The 23427-nt window shown below is 38.3% G+C and overlaps 1 protein-coding gene across 6 annotated transcripts; it reads right to left on the minus strand.

Moving 5' to 3' along the window:
• Positions 1-331: 331 nt before the first annotated feature.
• On the minus strand, positions 332-21584 carry HERPUD2 (HERPUD family member 2). 6 transcript variants are annotated; one of them, XM_087767804.1, is made up of 10 exons: positions 21452-21584; positions 20925-21245; positions 14966-15043; positions 11514-11627; positions 9234-9388; positions 4166-4252; positions 3352-3474; positions 2705-3028; positions 1695-1809; positions 332-1360 (listed from the first exon to the last, which is right to left on the minus strand). In XM_087767804.1, exons 2-10 carry the CDS (start codon positions 21069-21071, stop codon positions 1199-1201), a joined length of 1305 nt encoding a protein of 434 aa, XP_087623930.1. In that variant the 5' UTR covers positions 21072-21245; positions 21452-21584; the 3' UTR covers positions 332-1198. The 6 variants fall into 6 exon arrangements, with proteins under 6 accessions (XP_087623930.1, XP_087623885.1, XP_087623894.1 ...); XM_087767759.1 differs by lacking the exon at positions 4166-4252; XM_087767768.1 differs by lacking the exon at positions 4166-4252 and having other exon boundaries at positions 21416-21546.
• Positions 21585-23427: the final 1843 nt, after the last annotated feature.

The raw sequence follows: 23427 nt of genomic DNA on the forward strand, positions 1-23427 counted from the left end.
ACTTAAGAGCTTTGCCCTTTACTTGGAAATTAGGAAACTGGATAAGCTTTCTTTTGGCTGTAGTATAACAGAATCTTTGCAGCAATTTTTAAGTTAGATAAAACATGATAGCTTCAGAATTAGGAACAAAAACAAATGAGACTTCTTGACTATGACTAAAATCTAAAGAAAGCAACTGAGAAACTTACAGCAGCACTGTGCTATTATCTCATGTACAATTTTCCTTTTCTCAGTTTTAATTAGGTTAAGTTTAATAATACAGATATCCTGCTGTTGAGATCATACCCCTAACTGTGTATGCGCTGCTACAAACATACCACTTTAGTCAGTATCAGTAATGCCACGATGATAACTTTATTCCACTCTCAAATCTACCATATTCTCATCCTTCACGATGCACTATTTAGTTGTTTGCATTCAAATATGCATATAAACATCCAAAAGAGTTACCGTAACAGTTTTATTAAAAAAACCTAATGTACATGTTTTTCCCCAGTACAGCTATATTTTTCTTAAAAAGCACTGTATGTATCAAACATTTAAGGTTTATCCCATCACTGTCAATTGTCTTTGAAGAGCTGTCAAACATCTCCAACTTGAATGAACTTCAGTATAGCCTCAAGAAAAAGCTTTTAGCTTTCTAAATATATGAGAAGAGGCTTAGTATTTTGTGGCATGAAGACAACATGCCATTAACAAGTAATCCTTGTGTTTACAGCGTTCTTTCAGGAACGATATAAACTCCAAATCCCAAGTGATAATTCATACCCTGCATAAAACTAACACAAGGTACATTAAAGTTATTCAGACAAATAGGTAGATAGCATTTGGAAAGGTCTGTCAACATTCATATTTTTAACAGCTCTTTAAAGAGGTAATGGTGCAGATTAAGTACAAGCTTTTTCCCTCAGTATAATACACATTTGAAATTAAAATAAAACATGGAAGACCAATATCTTTACAGTTTATTCTTCAGAAAAAGAAGAATCTTAAAGAAAGCATTTAGTAGTCCACTTGTGCTTAAAATAGTCAATGCATGAGAAAGCCAGAAGAAAAAAAAAACCACATTTTTGTACATCATGATCAAGAAGATAACATTATAAATTTTCGGAAATTGCACTGTATTTAAAACACTCTAGAATCTGCTCCACTTCTACGTATGGCTACTGAGGCTGCCTGACACAGTTCCTTTTCCACCTTAATTGCCAACCTGTGGAGGCCCTTCAGGGATGAGTGATGTGAAGAAGGTTGTGATAAAGGACCAAGCAGAAGCCATGAAACCAGGCTGCTGCTCTGTATTCGCATCTTCACCTGCATCTTCTCCACTGTCTTCATCAATCCCATCATCCATAAGTCGTTCCTTTAAAAACAGAAATTGAAGCAATTCAACTGCTTCTTTTCAGAGCTCTGACATAAGGTAACCGGCAGTATCTTCCTACATTAAGTAACTTCTCTCAGAACAACCTCCTGAAGAACAGCTAGCATGAAGGAAGTCTCTTACTGAAGTACAGACAATAATTGTCAGACTGGAAAAATACAGAATTTAAGCAAAAGGCACAACACTGAGGATAATGTTGAAAGCTTCCTGGTTACATCAACACCTTTCATAAAAGCTGACTTTCTGTCCAGACATTACAGCATACTTCACAATATAATACATGGGAGTCTCAAAAGACATGTCTCCTCTTACTCACCATCTCTTCAAGATCAGGATTATTTGCATGTTGCCCATCACGGTTCACTTCCACATTGTTGGCTGCCTGTTGTTGGCCTCCCTCTTGCCTAAAGGGGAACCATCCAGCTTGGTGTCTATGTGAGAAAATGGAACAGTTGAAAACCTCTCTTTTGGAAGGAATACAATTTTTCTGCTACAGCTAACTACTGCAGTAAATTCTTGAAGTACTTTCAAATGAATGAAGCTACATGTATTTTTCTGCAAGTCTTACTTCTAGATCGAATGGCTATTCTTTCATATCTGGGTTAAGAAGGGTCTTGCTAAGAGCTGTTCTTTAAGTTTCAAAAGTGCTGTACACAGCCCTCTGTTCCAGAAGATGAAGAATTTACCATGATGAGGTGATTAAATATGTACAGTACTTTTTTGGGGTCTCCTCCCCATTTTTAAGTACTTAAGTTACATTAATTTTCAAAGGCAGCCTTAATTTTCATAGTTTAAAGTTGATTTTCTGTGGAAAAAAATTTAAACTTCAGCTAAGGCTCCAACCACATTACCACTGTAAACTAAATAAGCCTCTCCTATGTTTTCAAGTGTCCATGTTCTGATTTCAACAATCATATCTGCATGAGAAACAGAACAGTCCTTGTGAGGATGGAGACTACAGTGTAAAGAAACTCTCAATGAATGACATCAGTCCAAAATATCAAGCATTACTGCTGTTTTCCACTTCTATTTGGCAAAATTCTACGTTTCTACATTACTGATCTGTTAATACCACCAAGATTTAAGAGCACTGTATTCCAGGTATAACTGGTATCCAACTTATCGTAAAAATGTTTTGAGATTTTTTTTTTTTTGTATCAGCTTCTCTGCTTGTTTGAAATTCCTTCCCCCCCCCCCCCCCCTTTCTGTAAAGGAGCAGTGCCTAAACTTTTGTATTTGGATAATTTTTCACAGTTTCAATGGATTATACACTAGCATCATACTCCACATATCAGATCTGCAGCTGTACTCAACAGTTGTACTCACAAATAAACCAGCAGCATGGCTCCCATTACCATGACAAATCGACTGAAGGAAGAATAGAAGTATACAATGCTCAGAAGAATTGCTGCTCTAGAGAATGTGTACATCCAGTCCAGCCAGTCCCGGTTGAAGTCCTCCTCATTCACTACCGGGCCACCCTGTGCATTCATCTGAACATTCGGGTTTACAGGCCTGTTCTCCTGGACGGCTACATGTGGCACCGCTGCGGGCTCATTTCCAGGAGCATGTTCTAGATTTACAGCCGGGGCAACTGCAGATCTCACTGGCTCAGTGCTGGAAGTCACTTGGGCTGAAACAGCAGCTTGGCTAAAAATTTAAACATAAAACTAGTTTGTCAAAAAATACGCACCACGATTTCTAAGCCTATTCTTGTCTTCTTTTCTACATTAATAAAAACAAAGTTTCAGATGTAACACATATCAAAACAAACTGCACTTTCCCTTAAATCTTTACTTATTAATACATTAATTCCAAACCAAAACTGGATTTTATAATTTACTGGAAAAAACTTAGTGTAAAACAGCATAGCCGGACAAAATAAAACACAGACATTTTGATCCTGCAAGCAACACTTAATACCTTCCTTTCATTAGTGCAACTCAGTACTACCTAAGATAATTCAGACTTACTATTGCATGTAGTACTGACGTGCATACATTTGTTGCCACCAGATCATCTGTAAGGGACTGAACGCAGGATACATAGAAAATCCAGCAGGAACACCTTGGCCTGGAAATTGGTTGCCTATATTGCTATAAAAGGATTTAAAGGAAAATATTCAGTTCTAAATTGCCACATTTATAAAATGCACTAATATTAAAAAACAATCAAAGTAGCATTCTTCCTCTGATTTGTCCCCCTACAATAGCACACTGAAGTAACACTGAAACAACACGTAGTGAGATCATCCCACCCATTCCAAAAAAGCACTGTATTTTCATACAAGAAATCAATAAGCAAAGTTATTTCTATAGAAAGAGGACTTATGTTTTTGTACTTAGACATCTGTCACTAGCTGCATCTCTGGACAAAACCATATTGAAAATTTTTCAAAATTGTGTATGTAACTGCAGAAATTCTTCCATACAATTCTTTTTTAAGTTCAAAGGTCACCCTTAAAGGTGCTGCAGGAGCTGTAAAGGGAAAACTTACTAGCTTCTATAACTTTCTTTTAGAAGCAATACCTGAAATACTACTGTGATCAAAGACATGAAGAAATGAACATGATCAAAGACAACAAACTAATCTTTCAGATACAGCTTCTGAAGAACACAACTAAGAACACTGTAAATTATTTACTTCCCCCCCCCCAATATTTTCAGCATAAGCAATTCTCATCCCTAGGGGTTTTTAACTCCAGTTCACATGCAAGAGATATAAAACTCCTATGTATAAGTTTTAGGTTTGGTTTTGTCTGCTTTTAAACTTCTTAGCCTCTCTTACCTCCTAGAGCATATAGCATGTTTTGGCAAGATTTCCAACTCTTTCCCCAAAGATTTTGATGTAGTGAACTGTAGTAAACCAGGACATCTTTCAGGACAGCATGAGAGTATAAAGCATGAAGAAAAGTTTATTCAGACTGCAGGTAGCAAAAGCTGAGACTGCTGTAATTGTACTGCAGACTACACCTGTTCCCTAAGTAAGGCACTCCCTGCAAAGATATCACCAAGAGATTTCATTAGTCTACCAGGCATTCAGATATACAAGACATGCCCAGAAAGAAAGAAAGATGGGAGGAAGACATTAAAATCTTTTTTCCGTCTTACGCATGAATAAGTATTTCACTGTAATTCTGGACAAGAGCCTGCCATGCAATTCCATGACCTCTGCTAAACTGTTTGTTATGTATGATTTAGTCATACCCTGTTTTGACAGCAGTTGGGGGGTGGGGGGGGCGGGGGAAGAAAAGAAAGCAAAAGCTACTTTCCTGATACCACATACAAACTGAGATTATCATAGGCAATACTCTAGGTTTCTTTCAAAAATTGCAAGGGTGAACTGGCAGCCATGCTGATGCTATTTATTTATGCCTAATTAACATGCTGGAACCACAAAGCTGTCAAGCAGCTATTTAAAAAAATCGATCTTGCTTTTACCTTTACAGCTGCAAGCTTTAAGCATGTGTTTTTCTATCCTCTGTGAGAAATAAGACTCCTCCAAAATTCATAAAACACTGACCCTCATAAAACATCTGACCCTCAAAATGTAAAGACAATTCAAATATTCTGCATGGGTGTCGTTAAGTACTACGTTGTGCCCAATCACTGAGCAACGTCTCAATTTCAAGCAGGTAGAATATCACATAGGGATGCAAACAGGCAGGACCACTCACTATTCAACTGCAGCTATTTCTCCAGCTCAGTCACCAATAAGAAGTGCTACCCAACTTGCCCAAGTAAGTTCTGCAGGAATTCACCAATTCTTTTTCTCATCAGTTACAGATTTTAGGGTGATTCTTCTTTGGAACTGCTAAGTTGAGCTCAACAAAAGTTGACAGGCCTTAGGCTAATAGCCCTCCCTCACAGATACATCTTTTAGAAATATTACAGGATTTAAGCCTCTACTTTCTTCCAAACTCTTTCAAAAGTTCCCTTATTGATGTCTTAAAGCTTAAGAGTAGATTAAGAAACCAGTCAACCAAGACAAACCACAGAAGATTTCAGTTACATCATGTTGCTTCCTTTCCCATTCAAATATTTCGGTGGGTTTTTTTTCCTTTTTTTTTTTCCAATGGCTTTTCTAGGAGATGGGACATAATGAGAAGCAAGACTTAACTTTTCAAGATCTGACTCCATTAATGAGAAAAAGCAGACATCAATATTCAAGAACTGACTTTGCCTTAGAATGCCAACTAGCTCAGCAGTATTTTATTTGCTCATCAAAAATCAGAATGAGGCAGACGATGTCGATTATACAGCTATTACAGCTGCCAGGGTATTAAGTTAGCTTTTGAAATTCAGGAACAACTGTAAACACAGTGTAATGTATTTCAGAGAGAAGAACCTCTCCAAATGAAGAGGTCCTTCTCGGCAAAACAAGCCAGCTTGCTGTTAGAAGAAAAAGGAAAGTAGCATGTGCTTTCTCCTCGTCTTTTTCCAAAAAGAGGAAAGAGAGGCAGGAAGCAAAGTATTTCAAAAGAATGGCAGCAACAGCACGAGGGCAGAGAAGCAAATTGGATAGGCACAGGCATTCCAAGATTGGAGAATAAAGTAGAGCAGACTGCAGAACAGTTAGGTAAGTCAGAAGACAGTTTTTAAGGTTCAAATGGCAGAGGTAGATTCAGAATATTCTGAAAAGAAAGAGGCATGCTACTCCTTAAATGGCTAGAAAGTTCAGAATTACTTCTTTTCGTCTATGGAAGACACCTAAAATGAGCTAACTGGGACTCAATTTGAGGGTGAGGTCAGAGTAGTTATCTAGTGTCATCATACTGCTCACCACTAATGGAAAAAATAAGGCTTTTTGTTCAGGCTTAAAAGCTCAATCTCTGTCATCTGCATGACTGACAATAACTGCGTTTAATGACCTTGACCCACAAAAACATCTCATTTAGTGTTAGTCTCCTATGAGTCTGGGATACCGACTTCAAGTGATATTTCAATATCCTCCGCTATGTTATTTGCTACTTCAAAGGCTACTGATGAAGTAAGGTATTTATATGCTAGAACATACTGTATGCTGTCAATTTGTCATTTGTTGTTCGCTTTCAAACATGACTATGTACACAATATGAAAACATTTCATTAGATGGGCTGCCCACACCTGACAAATAATCTCACTGCCTTGATGTTTCTTGTCCGTTTACTGCTTCCAAGTACTCTTCCATCTGAAATGCCAACCATTTCAGGACTGAGCCCATCTGTTCTGTTCGAACCTGCGTAGCACAGTGGGGCCCTGATCCACGACTAAGTCCACAGGAGCAGACAATGCTGTGCTTGCTCTCCACAGCAGAAGACTGACTTGGTAGATACATAAACTAATTGGCGAGTGCCACCTCAAGTCTAGATTTTTAGAAAACAGCATTTACAAAAGCTCAAAAGCAACAGGAGGTTTTAAATTGCTTTCTCTGTAATATTTTAATAATCCGAGTTAGCTGTTTTCCTGAAGGGTATTCAGCTCACACATTGAAGCTTTGTGCCAGGAACCGAAAAAACATCAAAATGATCATTTAATCACCTAACATTTATGTTACTTGTTTGTACAAATTACTTTACTAATGGAAGTGTTGCAAAATGCTCAAGAAAACTGACCCTCGCATACGTTTTCAAACATCTGGAGACCCTTCCCCATCTGTAGAGCCTATAGTTCATCGTGCAGCTAGAATAAAAGCCTTTGTCATGAAACGGTAAGAAAAATCCACAAGGCAATGCAAATTTCAGCTACGAATCTTCATTGTTCCTAACAAGTCTCAGTCTGTGCATAAATTACATTAAAGCTAGATTTCATTGCCCCGAATGATGTTTAAGAGAGCAGCTAAAAAACAGAAGACATTTCTTATTTCTGGAATACAAGTAGCAGTGCCCTGAAGCAAAAACAGATGCATCTGAGAAGATCATTGAAAGCATTAAAAAGGGTTTTTAAGATGACAGCAAACTACAGCAGGCACTGGGCACAGACTATTTGGAGTGGAGCACAGCAGTCTGCAGCAAAGATCTACCTTAAGTTCTGATAGCATTCCACTAAATTACTTTTACAAAAAGGCCCAAGATTATTTAGAGTTCACTTATTTTGGCATTTGTTTTCAGGTCAGGACTGCACTTTTGAAATCTCTAGTCACTTCCTCTTACTACAGTTTTGTTTGCACCACAGAATGCTCTTGGATCACCATCCGGATTCCTTTTGGATTACACTAAATTGCAAGATGTTATTTAGGTGCACTGCTAATGCTCTTTAGCCACAAACAGCTACCTATTCCAGGTGACCAAACTAGAGATAGTCCAAATAAGACAGAAAACCCTGAAATATGTGTAGTGTTGATGTCAGGTTCTCAGCACCTCTTTCAGTCTATGGATCCACTCCTCTCAATCCACATTACTTGCTAACACAGACATAGACTTAGTGTTTTTATTTAAGTTATTCTTTTTTTTCAAACACAGTAACGTCTTCCAAACTGATGCTTCCTGCTGTATTTTAACTGAATTATTTCAGCAAGAAGACTGAAAAATGGTTCTGCTGCCTTTTTAAAGTCCATAGGCTATTCAGTTCACCATGCATACTGATGAAAAACTCACTCTCAGGGTATGCTTACGTGAAAAGCTAATTAGAAAAACATTAAAACTTCTCACACATTAGTAATTTACACAACACAATAAATCGCTTCTGGAATTAATTTACATTACATCAAACAGCAGTCTTGACAGTCAACCTAGCGTCACCTAGCTCTGTCATAAAGGCAAGCATAACCACTTCTGCAGAGATGCATGTGGTCAGAATAACCTAAGTGCTCCACCCATTGGAAAGGCAATTTCTTCCCAGTAGACAGGACATTTCAGATAAATGATAAAAAGGACTTGAAGGAATTCAGGATGAAAACTAGTAAGAATAGTAAAGTCTAGGTTAAGGCTAACAAGAGAGCAAGTAAATTCAACTGAAACTACATATGTTTTCAACAGTTCTTGACACCTGTTTTCTTTCCAGTGACAGAAACAATTGTTACTGTTAGCAGGTGCATACTTTTTTTTGTTTCAACATTCTCCAAAGAAAATCTCTAGAATCTATACAGTACTGGGAAAATGCCTTGTCAGAAAGAAATCTTTCAAGCGTTCCCTGAGGAAATGACAGCTATCATCTCAGAATGCACTATGCTCCCATTTTCCCCTTGGAAGAAAATAAAAGTTTAAGAAGCTGCAAAAGTCACATGGGTTAAAAATTCCTAAAGCTACTTTTTAAGTGCAAAAAAAAAAATTATGAAATCTTGAAAGTTATGTAATAACAGATCTGATCTAGAAACATACACTGGTTACATTTCATTGGTATGTATGAAAATACTTAACAATTCTGTTGTAGATACACAAGCACTTACATGTACTCAGAACACCGGCATATCATTTCTATATTTGAATCCAATATAGAGAAGCGAAGAGTTACATCTCTTCTGTGTCAAAAACTAAGAACCATCATATTCTGATACAAATTTAGTGTTGATGATTAAAATAAGGGATAGAAAAAGCAAAACAGAAGCAGCAATTTTATCAGTTACATTACTAACTACATCCACTAGATAAATATTACAGCTGCACTTATCAACAGGAAGTTGAGGGTAGAAAGCATGAAGAAGGAGGGGAAAAAAAAAAAGCAGCCTGAAGGGGAGCACGAAGAACACTTAACTTTTGTTTGACTCCTGGCTAAAAACATTAATGTTCATATTAAAAATGTTTCTAAATGTTACTTATGCGTCAAGATAAACTAGCCAAATCATTTTGCAGACTGTGAAGGAAACATAATTGTAACTGAACATTTGAAGTACTTTAAAAAGTATCAAAGAGCTGAGGACTGCTTCAATCTCACTTACCCTTGCATTAAATAAGGGAACTGGTGGCTAGGTATGGGATTGCTTTGTGCTTGCAGATTACGATGCCTCACTCCATCTGCACTAGTGTTCAACGATGTAGATGAAGCTTCTTGGTTTGTGGGTGAGGCAGCAGTTGATCCAGAACCGTCCAAATTCTTAAAAATAAACAAAATTGAAGTTGGGGATCTTTTTGCCACAGTTACAAAATTTACTACTGTGTCTTAAAAACTATTTGCTTTAATATTTTGTCACAAGTTTTACTGAGAATATAAGCACCAGGCAAGTCTTCTGGGGTTTTATTGGTTCTGGCAAGCCTTTAGTAAAAACAGAAAGTCAAAACTGCACTCAGGTGCACATGTAAAAATAATGGAAGCTTTCAGAAAGACTCAACACTTGATAGGTCCCAGAGAAAACCACAAGTCACTGGGAATCAAAAGTTTCAAAAAGCTGAACCAAACTAAAGCTTAATCCAAAGAATATTTAACAGCAAAAATTCCAGTGGCTACCATTAACAAAAATAACTACAGCCTCAGGATACGACTTCATATTCAGAGACAACAGTGCCTGCAGTGGCTTAAAATACCATTCCTCTATTCTTGTCTTCAGTTTCCCCTTTTACTCTTCTACTTATCATCCTCTTCACTGTGCCAGCTGCCCAATCCAAACTGCTGTGCTCACTGCTGGGAGGGGGCAGCAGGTGGGAATAGGGAAGTAGCTAGAACTACTTAGGCTCCCAGAAACACACCTGAAACTAGTGTGTCAGACCTTCAATGCTTTCCAAGATCAATACTTAACCCTGGAAGTAGGACAACAGTTGGCTCTCCTAGATTATTTTTCACCATAACAAGACTGCAATTTGGCCATTGAGATGCATTATTTTAGTTTTAATAAATGCCCAAATCCTGTTGCTAAGCATTACTGTAATGTTTACTCAGTAGAAAATCCTCTTCAACTCTGACAACTCAGGAAGTGAGGAGCTGCAATTACTTAAGACATCCATATCACATTTGCCCTACAAAGGAAAACAAGAAAAATTTACCACTAGACAGTGGGGGAAAAATAAAAATAAAAACAAATGGAAGAACAAAGGCCATTCAAGCTTTGGGTTTAGGTTGTTTCTTTCAAAGTATTATGAACTTAACACTGTGCATACTGACTGCTTTAAGCAGTCATTAATACAATCATTTAAATACAGCATTTACAACTGATCTACGTAGCAATAAAACAATCACAAAGGAGGCCCCCTGTGTCCTGCTTGCAAACAGAGATATAAATACAGCCTTTGAAAAGACGACGTAACCACTGTCCACTCTCTACTATTGCTTAAACTGCTCATACTTCTGACCGTGCCATAGCAGCCAGAAACAGCACCCTATCGACAGAAGAATGAAGACAAGACAGCTTATTACTGGAAGGGTATTTCCCATATGCTGATAATCAACACGCCACAGATGAGAAGTGCCTGCAGTGGTATTGTATACATTCCTTTCTGACTAACCTTCAAGGGTCATTTAGTGATACTACCAGCTCTGGAAAAAGCCAAGAGAATTACAGTGATGATGACCAAGTCATCAACAGAAACATTAACTGCCCTTCTGTTGAAACAGACTACAATCAAAGAACATCATCATTTTTGGAGGGTGTGAAGAGGGGAAGACTCAAAACACACTACACAGGTGTTCTATGAACAGCTTAACTAATAAAACATTAAGAACACTTTCTACTTCTCACCATCTTACAGACACTATGACTACCTTGACACTACTACTTAAGTACTGGCCAATTCCTGTCAAGCAGAATGAACGCTGGCCAAGCTCCACCTGTCTATCTCACAACGAGGGCACCAATTTGACTGGTCTCTCTTCAGCAGTACAAGTTTTCACAAAATAATTCAGAACTTACAGTTTGGGGTTTTTTGGGATTTTTTTGTTTGTTTTTTTTTTAAATCTGAATACACTGCTCAATTTATGCCAAAGTTACGGGGATATGGAGAGAAAGGAAAATGTACTTTTTGATAAAGTGCTAACAATAAAAAATATCTTAAAAGTAGTGCTTTATCATCTAATAAACATAATCGTATTACAATTTGAAAAAAGGTCATCTTTGTTTCAATAAAGTGACACCCTTAAATAATCAAGTCTAATTGTACAAATTCATATGGCATGCTCTAATTTCACCACATTATTTTACAGCCAAATTTTAAAAATTAAAAAGAGAAATTCCTGGAAAGTTTCCTCAGCATAGAAGAAATTCATGTCCTGTGTATGAAAAAAAACTCACTGAGCTACTGCTGGAGGTCGAAGCTCCGTGACCTTCTCTACTGGTGCTGGGTTTTGGAGAACTTGGGGGTGTCCGGGAAGTACATACCAGATGAACCATATGATATTCATCTTGCTAAAAATTAAAGAAATTGAAGAGCTAAAGCAACAATATTTGAGAAATTTACAAGCAAAAAATGTCTTTAAAATTCCACTTCCAAAGCTACATTTGCAATCAGTAAAGAAACATTATACAAAATGGAGAGACCATAAAGCAAAATTTGAGCCTAGCACAAGAGAAGTCTACTGTTTCACCACTAATGTTCTCTTAGCAGCTGTCCACAATAACATATTGAACATTCACTTACCCCCAGTTTTCACAAGAACTGCAGTAGAGTAGAACCAACGGAAGACCACACAGAGAAACAGGAGGAAGTGTATCATAAGCTTTAACTTTTATTTTGGAAAAATCTCAAACCCTTTACAGGGCTTAGTTTTCCTAAAGTTAAGAATGCTTACATTCGCATTGAGATCTAATGAAGAGTGTTATTCAATAAAGACATCAGGGTAAGCAAAAAACGTGGGCGCTGGAATTCCACAAGCAGACCAAGATAAGAAAAACGTACCAGCCTTTGCCTCCACCTCACTCCCGTCTAAGCTTGGCTCAAGCCTAACCTGCAGATGCCCAACTGAAGAGCCCCTGCAGATATTCCACACTCAGGGAATGCTATTTGAAGTGCTAAATGGGACTTGAGTATTCCTAAATATTTGAAAGCGAGGAAGTGAACAAGTGGCACCACTTGAAGCCATGTCAGCATGTAAGTAATCAGCCCACACCCATTCTTCATGAATGTGCTCCCCTCCCCCAGCGTGGATGCCATAACAACTTCAATCTGGAGCTATTTCACCATACCAAATGAAAACACCCCATTATATCAGCATGCCTGAAGCTTGTATGGCCATAGCAACAAGAACAGCTATGACTGCGTATTTAAATTGCACACTACAGCTTCCTCAGTAACCAAATTTTAAACAAGAAAAGCAACAAAAAAACCCCTCTGTCCTCTTCTGAAATCAGCGTGGTACAGTGAAGCTGCAGTTTTTAATGAGATGACATTTAGAAATACCAGGTTTGGATTTTTTTTTAAACTATAAAAAAAATGTTAACACACATTTACTTATTTTTAACTTTTAATCTTTAGAAATAAAAAAAATGGATAACTGCCTTTATACACCATTGTGCATTACTGCTGGCATAGCCTATCCACGTTCATTTAAACTCCTCCGCATGTGTCAGTTTCTAGCCCCAAGCACAGCCTCACTATTATATTAAGTATAATTTCTTACTAGTTGGTGATAGTAAGCAATGATCAGAGAGCACTGAACACAGATGATCAGCATTCTGACCACATCAAAAGCCTTTAACCTAACTAGTTACTTTTTTTCTAGACAAGAAACTATGCCACTCAGAAAGGCAAAGGAAGCTAGGCATATTACTTCTAAGCTTACAGTGTACAGCTTTATTCAATGGGACAGTTTATTGTAATTTATTTCTATTTATACATGTGTTGGGCATCACTATGCTTGAAGAGTGCCACAACTTCCAGCCTCAAGGTGTTTTCTATCAGTGAAATGACACTGCTCAGTATCAAAGAGCAAGTATCACAAAGCTAAATTGAGAGATTTAGTCAATCCTCAGACAATAGTAGGAATTTATAGGTAATCAAGTAGGAAGAATATGACAGAGAATGAGATTGAACTTCAGAGTAATCATACCTTTTTTCCAAAAGCTCTTAACAGCTTGAGCACAAAAAACTCCTCCTCTTCCAACAAAAAATTTTTAACTTTGTGCTTAAGACTGATGAGTATGTTTCTAAACTCACTAAATTTAACTAAACCCAAGGCCTATAGCTACTAAAATGCCTTTAAAGTCAAATATAGCTCCTGCATAGTGAAGAAAGACATTACTTAGGCAAAGTTTCTCCTCTAGCACATAAGCAAGGTTTGAAATTGCATTTCCTAAAACTAGTCTGCTGTAAGCAGGCCAAGTGAATTTAAGGGATTCAGACTTCATTTTGTCCTTAGCAAGTAAAACTAAGCCTTGAGGTAAGTTATATAACCATTTTCATGAACTTAAGTGGTACAGGCCATATACTGTTTGGCAATAGTCCAGCTCCAGTTTTCTAGTAAACCTATACATAGTAAATGTCAATCATTTTTTGGTATGCAGTTAAATCCAATTTAATCAAATCTATTTCAGAATGAAGATTATAAAGTAAAAACAATGTTAGTCTGCTCAAGCATTACTCAAGATTCCTCTGCATCAGTTTCTCCATACTTAATACGGAAGTTCAGTTGCCCACTTTCACTAAAGCATTATTCTCCTTTAGATCCTTCCCTCCATACTAAAGTGCAACACACTCTTGCAGTCTGTACATTGATTTTTACCTTAATACACTACAAAAAAAGTATCATTACCAACACCCAGGTGCTATATTACAGAGTTTACCTATTTCATAGGATTAAAAACTCTATAATTGTTTAATTACCTAAAGTATTTTCCAAAGATAGCTATTGATGCATCCTGATCTGTTTACAAGGAGTTTTAAGACTACTCAGCATAATGCCTTATGTTTTCTGTTACCATTGAAATTGAAACAAAGTTCTTGATAATCTGCTCTAAATATCATCTTATCCTATACATTTTTAAGAACTTTACTAACTTAAGGAAGTCCCTATCACTTGGTAGCATCAATCCAAACTATTTGAACCAATTTGAGAACCAAGTGCATGTATTTCAAGATTTCCTACATCAGATGTCATGTGCATTCAGGATTTGGATTTAATTTAAATGTTGACTGAAGAATCCAAAGTTAGATTAGTAAAATTATTTTTTCCAAGATAAACCAGCAGAATAAAAAAAACAAAAAACAACAACAACAACAAAAACCCACAAGAACCAACAAACTTCCAAACATCATCAGGACCGGTTAATAGCTGCCCAGGACAACAAATAGCTTTCCCAGCAAAACCATTCAGGAATTTAGAATTCTGGTTTTGCACATAAATATTTTACCCTTAATTTGCTTACACAAGTGCCATTTTTAATGTAAGTTCTTGGATTTAAGTACGTACAAGAAATGAAATGATGTCCCAAACCAACACATCTGTTAAATGATCCCTTTTAGGTCATAGTGGGAACTGTCCAAAGAAGTCACTCTACACTACATATCACTTGCTTGGGACTTACATAGCCTACTTGCTCTCCCACCAATTGGTAACATGCCTCAATCCACAAGTATCACACTCCTATATACAAGGGATACTTAAAAATACGTTTTCCTGAACATATCAACATTATATGGTTACATCTCTCAATACAACAATGAAAATTTGAAGCTATACAACACAAATCTAAATTCTTATTTCCCAAAAAGGGATTTTGATCAAATATGGTGTTGATATAAAGCTTACTTTTCTGAGAACATCTTTCAGCTGCAGATGATCAGGAAGCAGTCTGCCAGAATACACCAGTCTCTGATCCTTTGTAGACTAGGAGATGGGACAAAGAAAGGAATTTAGCTTTTTCCTGCTGTACAGATATACAGCTGGAGATAACATTTGCAGATGAGAAAACCCCTTATATTTCTAACCACCAAGAGACAGCCTTAAAAACATTTCAGAGGCTTCACAAGTCCAACTTGCAAATTGATTCTGAAGAAGTACTCTGCTATTATGCACTCAGCAAGAGTGCCATAACAATTAACAACACTCAACTGGCAAATGCTGCTTAAGAAAACAATCGATCAAGTATATTCAAAAATTCCTTTCTTTTAAAGATCTGCTCTTTAGCCTGCTCCCATTCCCAGGCACTTGCTGAAAAAGTAGATGGAAAAGTAGCTGGGGCAAAGAAAACAAAACAAAACAAAACCAAACCAAAACCCCACCCAAAAATAGTTAGTAGAATGATGGAATGATAATTAAAATATGCAGAAGAAGGGCACAAATTTCAATCTTTTTCAACAGGGAATTTCTGTTATTGGTCCTTGCCCCCATTCCCCGCGCCCCCCCCCCCCCCCCCAAAAAATCACAAGAGGAAACAAGGAAGAAAGCATTAAAAAGCATGAAGCAGCAAAAGGATATTGTTTTTTTCATGTAGCCTTCAAACTTTGGTAAGCTTTTTTGCCTGTTCTTATACTTCCACAGTTTAAAATACCTTAGTAATGCAAACAAAGTTGGGGATTTTTTTTTTGGTTGTTTGGGAATTTTTTGGTTTGTTTTTGGTTTTTTGTTTTTGTTTTTAAACAAATGATACACTATTCATAAGGTAATAACTTTTAACTATTCTACATGGAAGAGATAACAACGAAATTATTTTTAAAAAGAAACTATCTGGGGTACCTATCTACAGTAAAGTGTCCAGTACACTAAAGCAATAGGCAGTTTACTTGGTTAAAGAAAACAAGCAAGCAAAAACCCCAACCCCACTCAATTCAGTTTATGTTGTCAGAAAGGGTTTTAAATAGCCTTAATGCTAGTGGGTCACTACCATACTTTAACTAAAGTAACTGACTAAACAGCTCCCTTTTTTTTTTTTTTAAAAGCTCATATTCTTTTAATATAGATGAATATTTAAGAGAATCCAACTGATACATCAGTTCAGTGCAACTACTACTTGCATCCTAAATTAATACAATAGCATTTACCACTTGAAATAGAGCACTAACATAAGCAAATGTTAAGCGAAGAAATCTAGCCTAACATCAGTGGAACAGACATGCATTATCAGCAAAATATATTTGAAGAACTTCCCCATCACGCAAACAGCTAGTCTTACAACATCTCTCCTCTTTCTCTCCCAGCCTTCTGTTGCCCACTCTGCAGTCTTATTCACGCTAATACTAAGACACAAATACCTGAGATCCAGATCTCTGTGATTAGAAAAAGCTTTCACAAGAGTTTTGAGGTTTTTTTTTTCTTGCAATTGCCTTTTACAGATTCCCTATAACTCAGCAGAACATAGAAAAGTTGCAGAACTTGTTTTTTTCCTGAAAAAATCTGGTCGTATCACTAGAAAAAAGAATTATAGATACTCTAAGGAAATAATTATAAAAAGTACACATTAAATCTGAGAAGCTTTTGCTTTAACTTTTTTCCCAAATTCATACTAGCTGTTCATGATTAAATACATGGCTTTACAAAAATGAGTGCATTATGGTAATCTGCCACATACAGCACAGAACTGGTTACCACTTCTACTGAAGAATCATTTTCCATATTCTTCTGCATTTTTCTGTATTTTTAATTAGTGACATAATACACTGTTTTTGTAAGTCTCACAACACAGGGAACTATTTATTTGCAGCTCCAATGGACAAAATGCTGCAGTTAATTCAACATCATGCTGTACTATTTCTATTTACATTTAAAACAACAACAAAAAAATGCCTGTCTCACATCAGACTAATTTCTTTTGAACTACACCATTTTGGTTGCTCCTTTCAAGCAGGAACAGTCTGCTAATAGAATACAAGCTTACTTGCATTTTGTATTTGGGAAAGGCCTTCTTAGAAAAACTAGAATTTGCAGCATGCATCGAGATTACAGAAAAATTTGATTAACTGTAAATTAGAAACTTGTTGCTTTAGAATGACCAGCGGAGCCAGAAGAAAAGTCTCAGAAACCTTGCTTCTGGGTCCTGAGACAGATTATCTGGAGATTAAGTAGAACAGATAAGCAGTTAGAACAAAACAAGCAAAACACAGGAACAACAAAAAAACCCCAAACTCCAAATCCTTGTACCATCATCCAACATGGCAATGGAGTGCTGTTTTGCCTGTCCCACTCATAATAGAGCTTTGTACACGGTCATATTCAGATTCTTCTCTTCAGTACCTTATATATGAACTTCCCCTCAACCCCATATAATTAAGCACCTTCTCAAACACAATGGAAGCAGTACAAATTATGTTTTTTAATAGGAACACAGAGAAGAAACTGCTAGATTAAAATGACCCCTCAAAGCTGACTACTACATAGCCTTCAGTAACACATTTCAGCTCCCTACAAAACCACAAAAGAAAAGGTTACACATACACTGAGTACTGTTAATCACACTAAGCTAGAGACATTAACTGGGGAAGATGAGGTCTTAAACCCCATACTGGAACTTCAACACCTAACTGTGCACTACAGGATTACAGGTGAAAGCCATCCTGGAATTCTGAAATGTGGTGGGTTTTTTTTGTTTTGTGGGTTTTTTTGTTTTGTTGGGTTTTTTTGTTTTGTTGTTTGTTTTTTTTTTAATGCAGATGGAAGAAGAGGTGATAAATATGAGCACACAGTAATTCACATATATGCCAAAGTAAATGGAAAAGGCATTCAACTCATCCTCTGCCAGAAGAGGTTCATTACCACACCTCCTGCTTCAAGGAACGGCATGCTCACTGCTAGCCCAGACACTGAACTGTGATGTATAATTAGAGTGGCCCCGTTTTCAGAAGCAAGAACATAGCATCAGATAAAATTATTCTCGAACCTGAAGTTTAGAAGTGAGGTGGAAGACAGTTTTCAGATCATAATCCAAAAGGTATGTATTTAAAACCAAGAATTCATCAGCTAGTGTTTTTTTTCTTCCATTTTTCAAGAAAGACTCCTTCTGCATGCTTAGTCCGAGTTAACTATGCCCAGCACATTACCAAAACCACCAAGCCTAAGCTGCAGCAGCAACTTCCTTTAGAAACACAGACAATTTCTGAGCTATCCTGTTTCAGCTACAAGACATTGATTATTTTGGTCACTCAGCCTCTCTCCCATTCTTCCACAGGAAATAAAAATCCAAACAACCACATCTGGTTAGAACTGTGGGCAAAGTATATGCTAGATGACAGGTACTAAAGGAAATGAGGAACAGCAGTTTTAAATTCGTATTTATGGGCGTAATCGACGCAGCAGTTAATGCACTGAACGCAAGACCTGCCAGACTGAGACATACAGGTTGTTTCTCCAAGTTTTCTTTTCTTAAATAAAGATTTAATTTAGGGACACTGTAACTGCAGTACTCTAGCTATGAAAAATTGGTCCAGTCAGGGAAAAAAAAAAAAAAATATTGATGAACGTAAGCCTTAGTATAGACCCACAGAGTAATTTAACATGGTTTTAAACCCACTTAGCTTATTCAATGACTTACTTTAGTAAGTATACCAACTTTAATAATGACTAAACCCATTTAAATCTGCCTATACTTGGAATTTGTGCATATTTAGCTAAGTCATTTACACAGATTAATCTCGAAAAAAATCACAAACAACACTGCCTCAAGGCCTAACTTCTCGTTGGCCTATTTTAACCGTCTCATTTTCTGAAGATACACTCTTAATAAATTGTAAATTTAAGGACAACATTTACAGTTATCATCAGTTTACCAACTAATTTACAGATGCATACAGGAGAATGAGGTACAAGTCACACATGAAAACTTGAAAGGCTATGTATAGCAGTGCTACCAACCGATTTCTATTTTACACCCTTCACTTCAAGAACACTGCAATACCTGTCTAGAGCATCTGTGTTCTGATGTACTCTTGCACTCTTAAAATAGCATTGTAACAGAAGTTATTTCCAGGACCTATCACATTCAAGGAATGTAGAAATTTGATCGACAAGCTTTTGACACTGATCTGGTTTAAAAAGAAAAAAAAAAAAGGAGGGAAAAAAAGCTCCTAAAAGCACAAAGATTTCAACAAATTTGAAAAAAAGCAGTAACACTCAACGTCAAAAACGTATCAAGCCACAAATACATTTCTCAATTTTGCTATACATAGGTGTTTAATAGGATGTCTCCTTCTCCTCTCCCATGTTATTAATTTAATTTGAAAGGTTCTATGAAATAAAAATATTGTGTTGAGTTACTAGTTTAATTGAAAGTACTGTAAATCCAAACTAAATTGGAATTACTGAGATAATTTTCACCAAAGAAACTCCCCATTCTTTAACCCAGTACAATTTTAGGGATTCTGAAGTAGTCGTTTAATAATGAGAGGCATGTTGAGGAACCAATTTTCAGTGGAAGTTATGTTCCAGGAAACCAGTAGTATAATATTAAATTTCAGTTAAAACCTACAGTGCAACATAAAAACCTCTTGTTCATTAAGGATTCTTCCTAGAAGCCCAATTTAGCAAGATCATAGGATGAGTCAGAAAACTTGTGTTTAAACACAAATACGTCACAGGACGAGATTCTAGTGGGAGGAAGAAGCAGCAATCAGCTGAAGTCATATTTTTGTTTCTTTCACAGGAGATAGGCTCTCTCAGCAGAGAATTACTCACAGCAATAACTAAAGCCATAAACTCTTAAAATACTGCTTAACAGATCTTAATGTACCAGTGATATAGCCTAAGCTGTTGACCACTTTTCTTCTGCTTTCTCCAAATGGCAGAAATGCCCTTTGAGACACAAAGCCACTATTTTGCCTTTATTTTCCCCCCAAAAAAAACCAAACAAAAAAACCCCAACAATGCCAATAATTCTTCTATTGAACTAGGTGAATACTGATCATTTACAACAGAAATGCAACCTTTGTCTGATGTTTTCTACAGCAAGGTCTAGGCCCTACATGCTGCTGCAATGTGGAGGCGAAGTCACTCCCTTTACACAGTTTTCTGGAACAAATTTTCAAATATACTGTTCTGTCTGACTGCCATTCTAAACAGGTACAGTATTATCTTTCTATTATTATCTGTATGTTTTTTTAATTGCCAATTTTAAAACTTAGAAGAATTTCAAAATAAATCATATTTTCCTTAGCGAACAAAAAAAGATATAAGCTTTTATATTAAGTTTCAAAATCCAGTCACAACTGTGATAAAAGTTTGTGGAACACCTGAGAGCAGAGTTTTCAGCACAATCTCAAAAAAATGGCTTTTCAAAGAGGAAAAAAAAAGGAACTCATTCTGGAGATTGTTCAATTGCATGTTTCAAATAATATTATGCATAAACATCTATCTGCCCCACACCTCAGTGAATTCACTAGATCGTAGTAACTTTAACTGTTATCACTAAGTACTGTAATTACTTTAGACAGAACTCTTACATTTACAGAAATTAGTCTTCAACTGAGTTAACTGAGATATCTAAATTCCAGTTCCTGAAAAAGCTAAATAGAGCATTGGTAAGCGTCTTCAGCAATGCCACCTTTCAGGATGCTATATTGTGATCTTCTTAAACCGTATAAACCAGCAGCTATTTATATTGCCAACTTCCCTGAAAGCAGACACCCAGCCGTTGCCTTTACACAGACAGCTCTTTGGCAGTAGGGCTCCTCCTTGTTTATTGTGCAGAGTAGCTAAGGGAAGTCTTGATCGACTGTCCAGAAGTTACTGCAATGCCAGTCTTACCGACAAGATGAAGAAAAACGGCTGGCCAACAACTCACCGGCTTACTGGGGTAGACTTTAGAGAGGTGAGATTTTAGCTTGCCGACAGTCCAGTCCAGAAAGCAGTTAATGGTCTGGTCGGTGTATTTCTGGTTGGGGGCCTTGATGATGAGGGTCACCGGGTGATCCACCACGCTTTGGTCCATGCTGCTCGCAGGGGGCGGCCGGCCCTGCCCTCCTCTCTCCCCGGGGCGATGAAGCCGCTCGAACCTCTGGGCGCTCCGGGAGGGCTCAGCGCCCGGGGGCGAACTTCCTGGGGAAGCTGGGGGAGCCCATCCCCGTGCTGGCGCTCACACCGCGGGCAGGGCGGCGGCCGAGGTCTGCCCGCCAAGCCGGGGCGGGGGGAAGCAAGCAGAGAGAGGGGCGGCTTAGCACGTCACACACAGGCACCCTCCCAACGGTAACCACAGCGACGGGGGCTCGCGGCGGCCCAACGGACGCACCCTCACCCCCCCCCCGCCTTCCGGACGCCCTCCCGCTGCGCCCGCACCCACGGAGAAGGAAAGGAGACGGCACAGCTCGGTACCCGGAACGCGCCCGCCGGGCCTGGGCCCCTCCGCCCGCCGCACCGCCTCGACCTCCGGCCCGCTGTCGTTTGCGTAAAATGGAGACCGGAAGCGCGGCGGCGGCGGCGGCCCGCCTCCCTCCGCCGCTCCCCGCATGCGCCGCTGGGGGGCGCCCGCGGGCTGCGTGGGTGGGGGGGCGCACGGCGCATGCGCGCTGCGCGCTGCCTGCGGGCGGGCGATGTGTGAGGCGATGGCGGGCGGCGAGGCGGGGTAGAGGCCTCTTCTTGCCGAGGCCGCGTAAAGAAAGGGAGGGGAAAACCTGCGTTGGCAGGGCAGGACTCGGGCGTTTTGAAGTGACAACTTGGCGCCGGGGTGGTGTGTGGGGAAAGCCGAGAAGCGGCTGGCGGAAGCGCAGGTCTTCGGTCTCGCCAGGCTCCAGGTTTGTGGCCCGTGGTGGAGGATGTGGGGTGTCTGCCAACTTCTTGGGTCGAGATTTTGGTTGACAAGACGGCCTCAAGACTGACAAGGTTAAATACTTGTTAGCAACGGAATTAAAACTTTATTACTTGTTGTGTGTCTTGCCTCCATCACCATTGTGTGGGAACACCTCAGTGTATTTATCCCTGGTATCCTTGTGAGGTCAGGAAATACTATTTCATAACCAGAACGGAGGCATAGGAAGAGACTTGCCATATGTCACACAAGAGACCTGTCTAAAATCATAAAACGAGTTTCTGAGCCCGGAAAAACAAGTTTCAAGTCCCAGGTTAGCATTGTAAACTTCTGACCACCTTACGTGATTTTCAGTTGCCGAAAAGGAAATCCTTCAAAGGATAACCTTCGAGTTTGATGGATAAAATGACAATGAATAATGCAAAAGTTCAGTTCATGATACTTCCGTTAAAGATCTCTGCAATAAAAGTTGGCCCCATTAACTCTATAAAATAAACTGCTTCTAAAAAATACTTTAAATTTGCTCTTGAAAAGAACCAAGAAACAATGCTTTCCTTCTATTTCCTGCAGGCTTCAAATGCTGTATGCAACTACAGAAGGCACAGAAGTTTCAGGCAGGTTTGATTTTTCAAGTAGATGGTGTCCCTTTAATGCCAAAGAATCGTACCTTTCATTAAGCTCTGCAGTATGAACAAGCCGTGAGGCACAAAAAAGTTTGCTATTAAAGAGAGGACCCAAAGGAACTCCAGCGTCTGAAGGGAAAGATAAAAAGAAAAGCCTGAAGGAATATCATTAGCACCCAGGACCTAATTCTTCCTTTTAACTAAAACCTGGATACAAACAACAGCTAATGTGAGATGTTGCAAAAGCAGAGAAAATAGTCTTAATTTTTATGTTTATTGACCTCTAATTATTTTCCTCTACAACCATTCCTTCTCATACCTCGTGCTTGAGGTGGAGCATGGGACTTCTGTGTTTCTACAGCACCTGTTATCCTTGAGATGGCTTATCAAATCGTAAATGTGGACAACTGGTACTTGACAACACCTTCAAATGTAACATTTGACATACTCATAGCAGTTTCCCAGCTCCCTCGTTATATAAGAGCAATTATTTGCACTTGAAATTCTGAACATGCTGTCATTACCAGGGCATGTAACTTGGAATTCCCAAGAATTTCCAAGAATAGAATAGAATTTCCAAGCACTAGTCAAATATTTGTACATAGGGTGATGCATCAAAACGGATCAGCTAGATGAGCACTTGCAAGGATTAATAAACAAAAATCAAAGCAAATGGTAAGTTTTAAACTTTGCATTTAGGATGGTTGCAATTTTATTGTTTGACAATTTGACCATCTACATAGACATAATATTTCTATAACACACCCATTAGCTACTTCAAAAAACTCCAGACTTGGGGTGATCAAGAAACCTCCTGAGTCACAACCTGAGAACAAAAAGGTCTCTCCTGTGGTGTCATTTTAGAAGCTGTGTGTTGTGCCAGCTCTACGAGCACATCCCTGTACTGTGCACAGGCCCTT

Source organism: Nipponia nippon, unplaced genomic scaffold (genome assembly GCF_047370975.1).
Source record: "Nipponia nippon isolate SJK-2023a ecotype South Korea unplaced genomic scaffold, ASM4737097v1 scaffold_1, whole genome shotgun sequence".
Taxonomy (NCBI): Eukaryota; Metazoa; Chordata; class Aves; order Pelecaniformes; family Threskiornithidae; genus Nipponia; species Nipponia nippon.

Coding starts and splice junctions, on each gene's coding strand:
- HERPUD2 (XM_087767804.1), bottom strand. CDS start 21,071: ATGGACCAAAGCGTGGTGGATCACCCGGTGACCCTCATCATCAAGGCC. Junction 11,628..14,965: donor TGAAAGATGTTCTCAGAAAA/GTAAGCTTTATA, acceptor TTTAATTTTTAG/CAAGATGAATATCATATGGT. Junction 1,361..1,694: donor ATCCTGATCTTGAAGAGATG/GTGAGTAAGAGG, acceptor CTGTTTTTAAAG/GAACGACTTATGGATGATGG.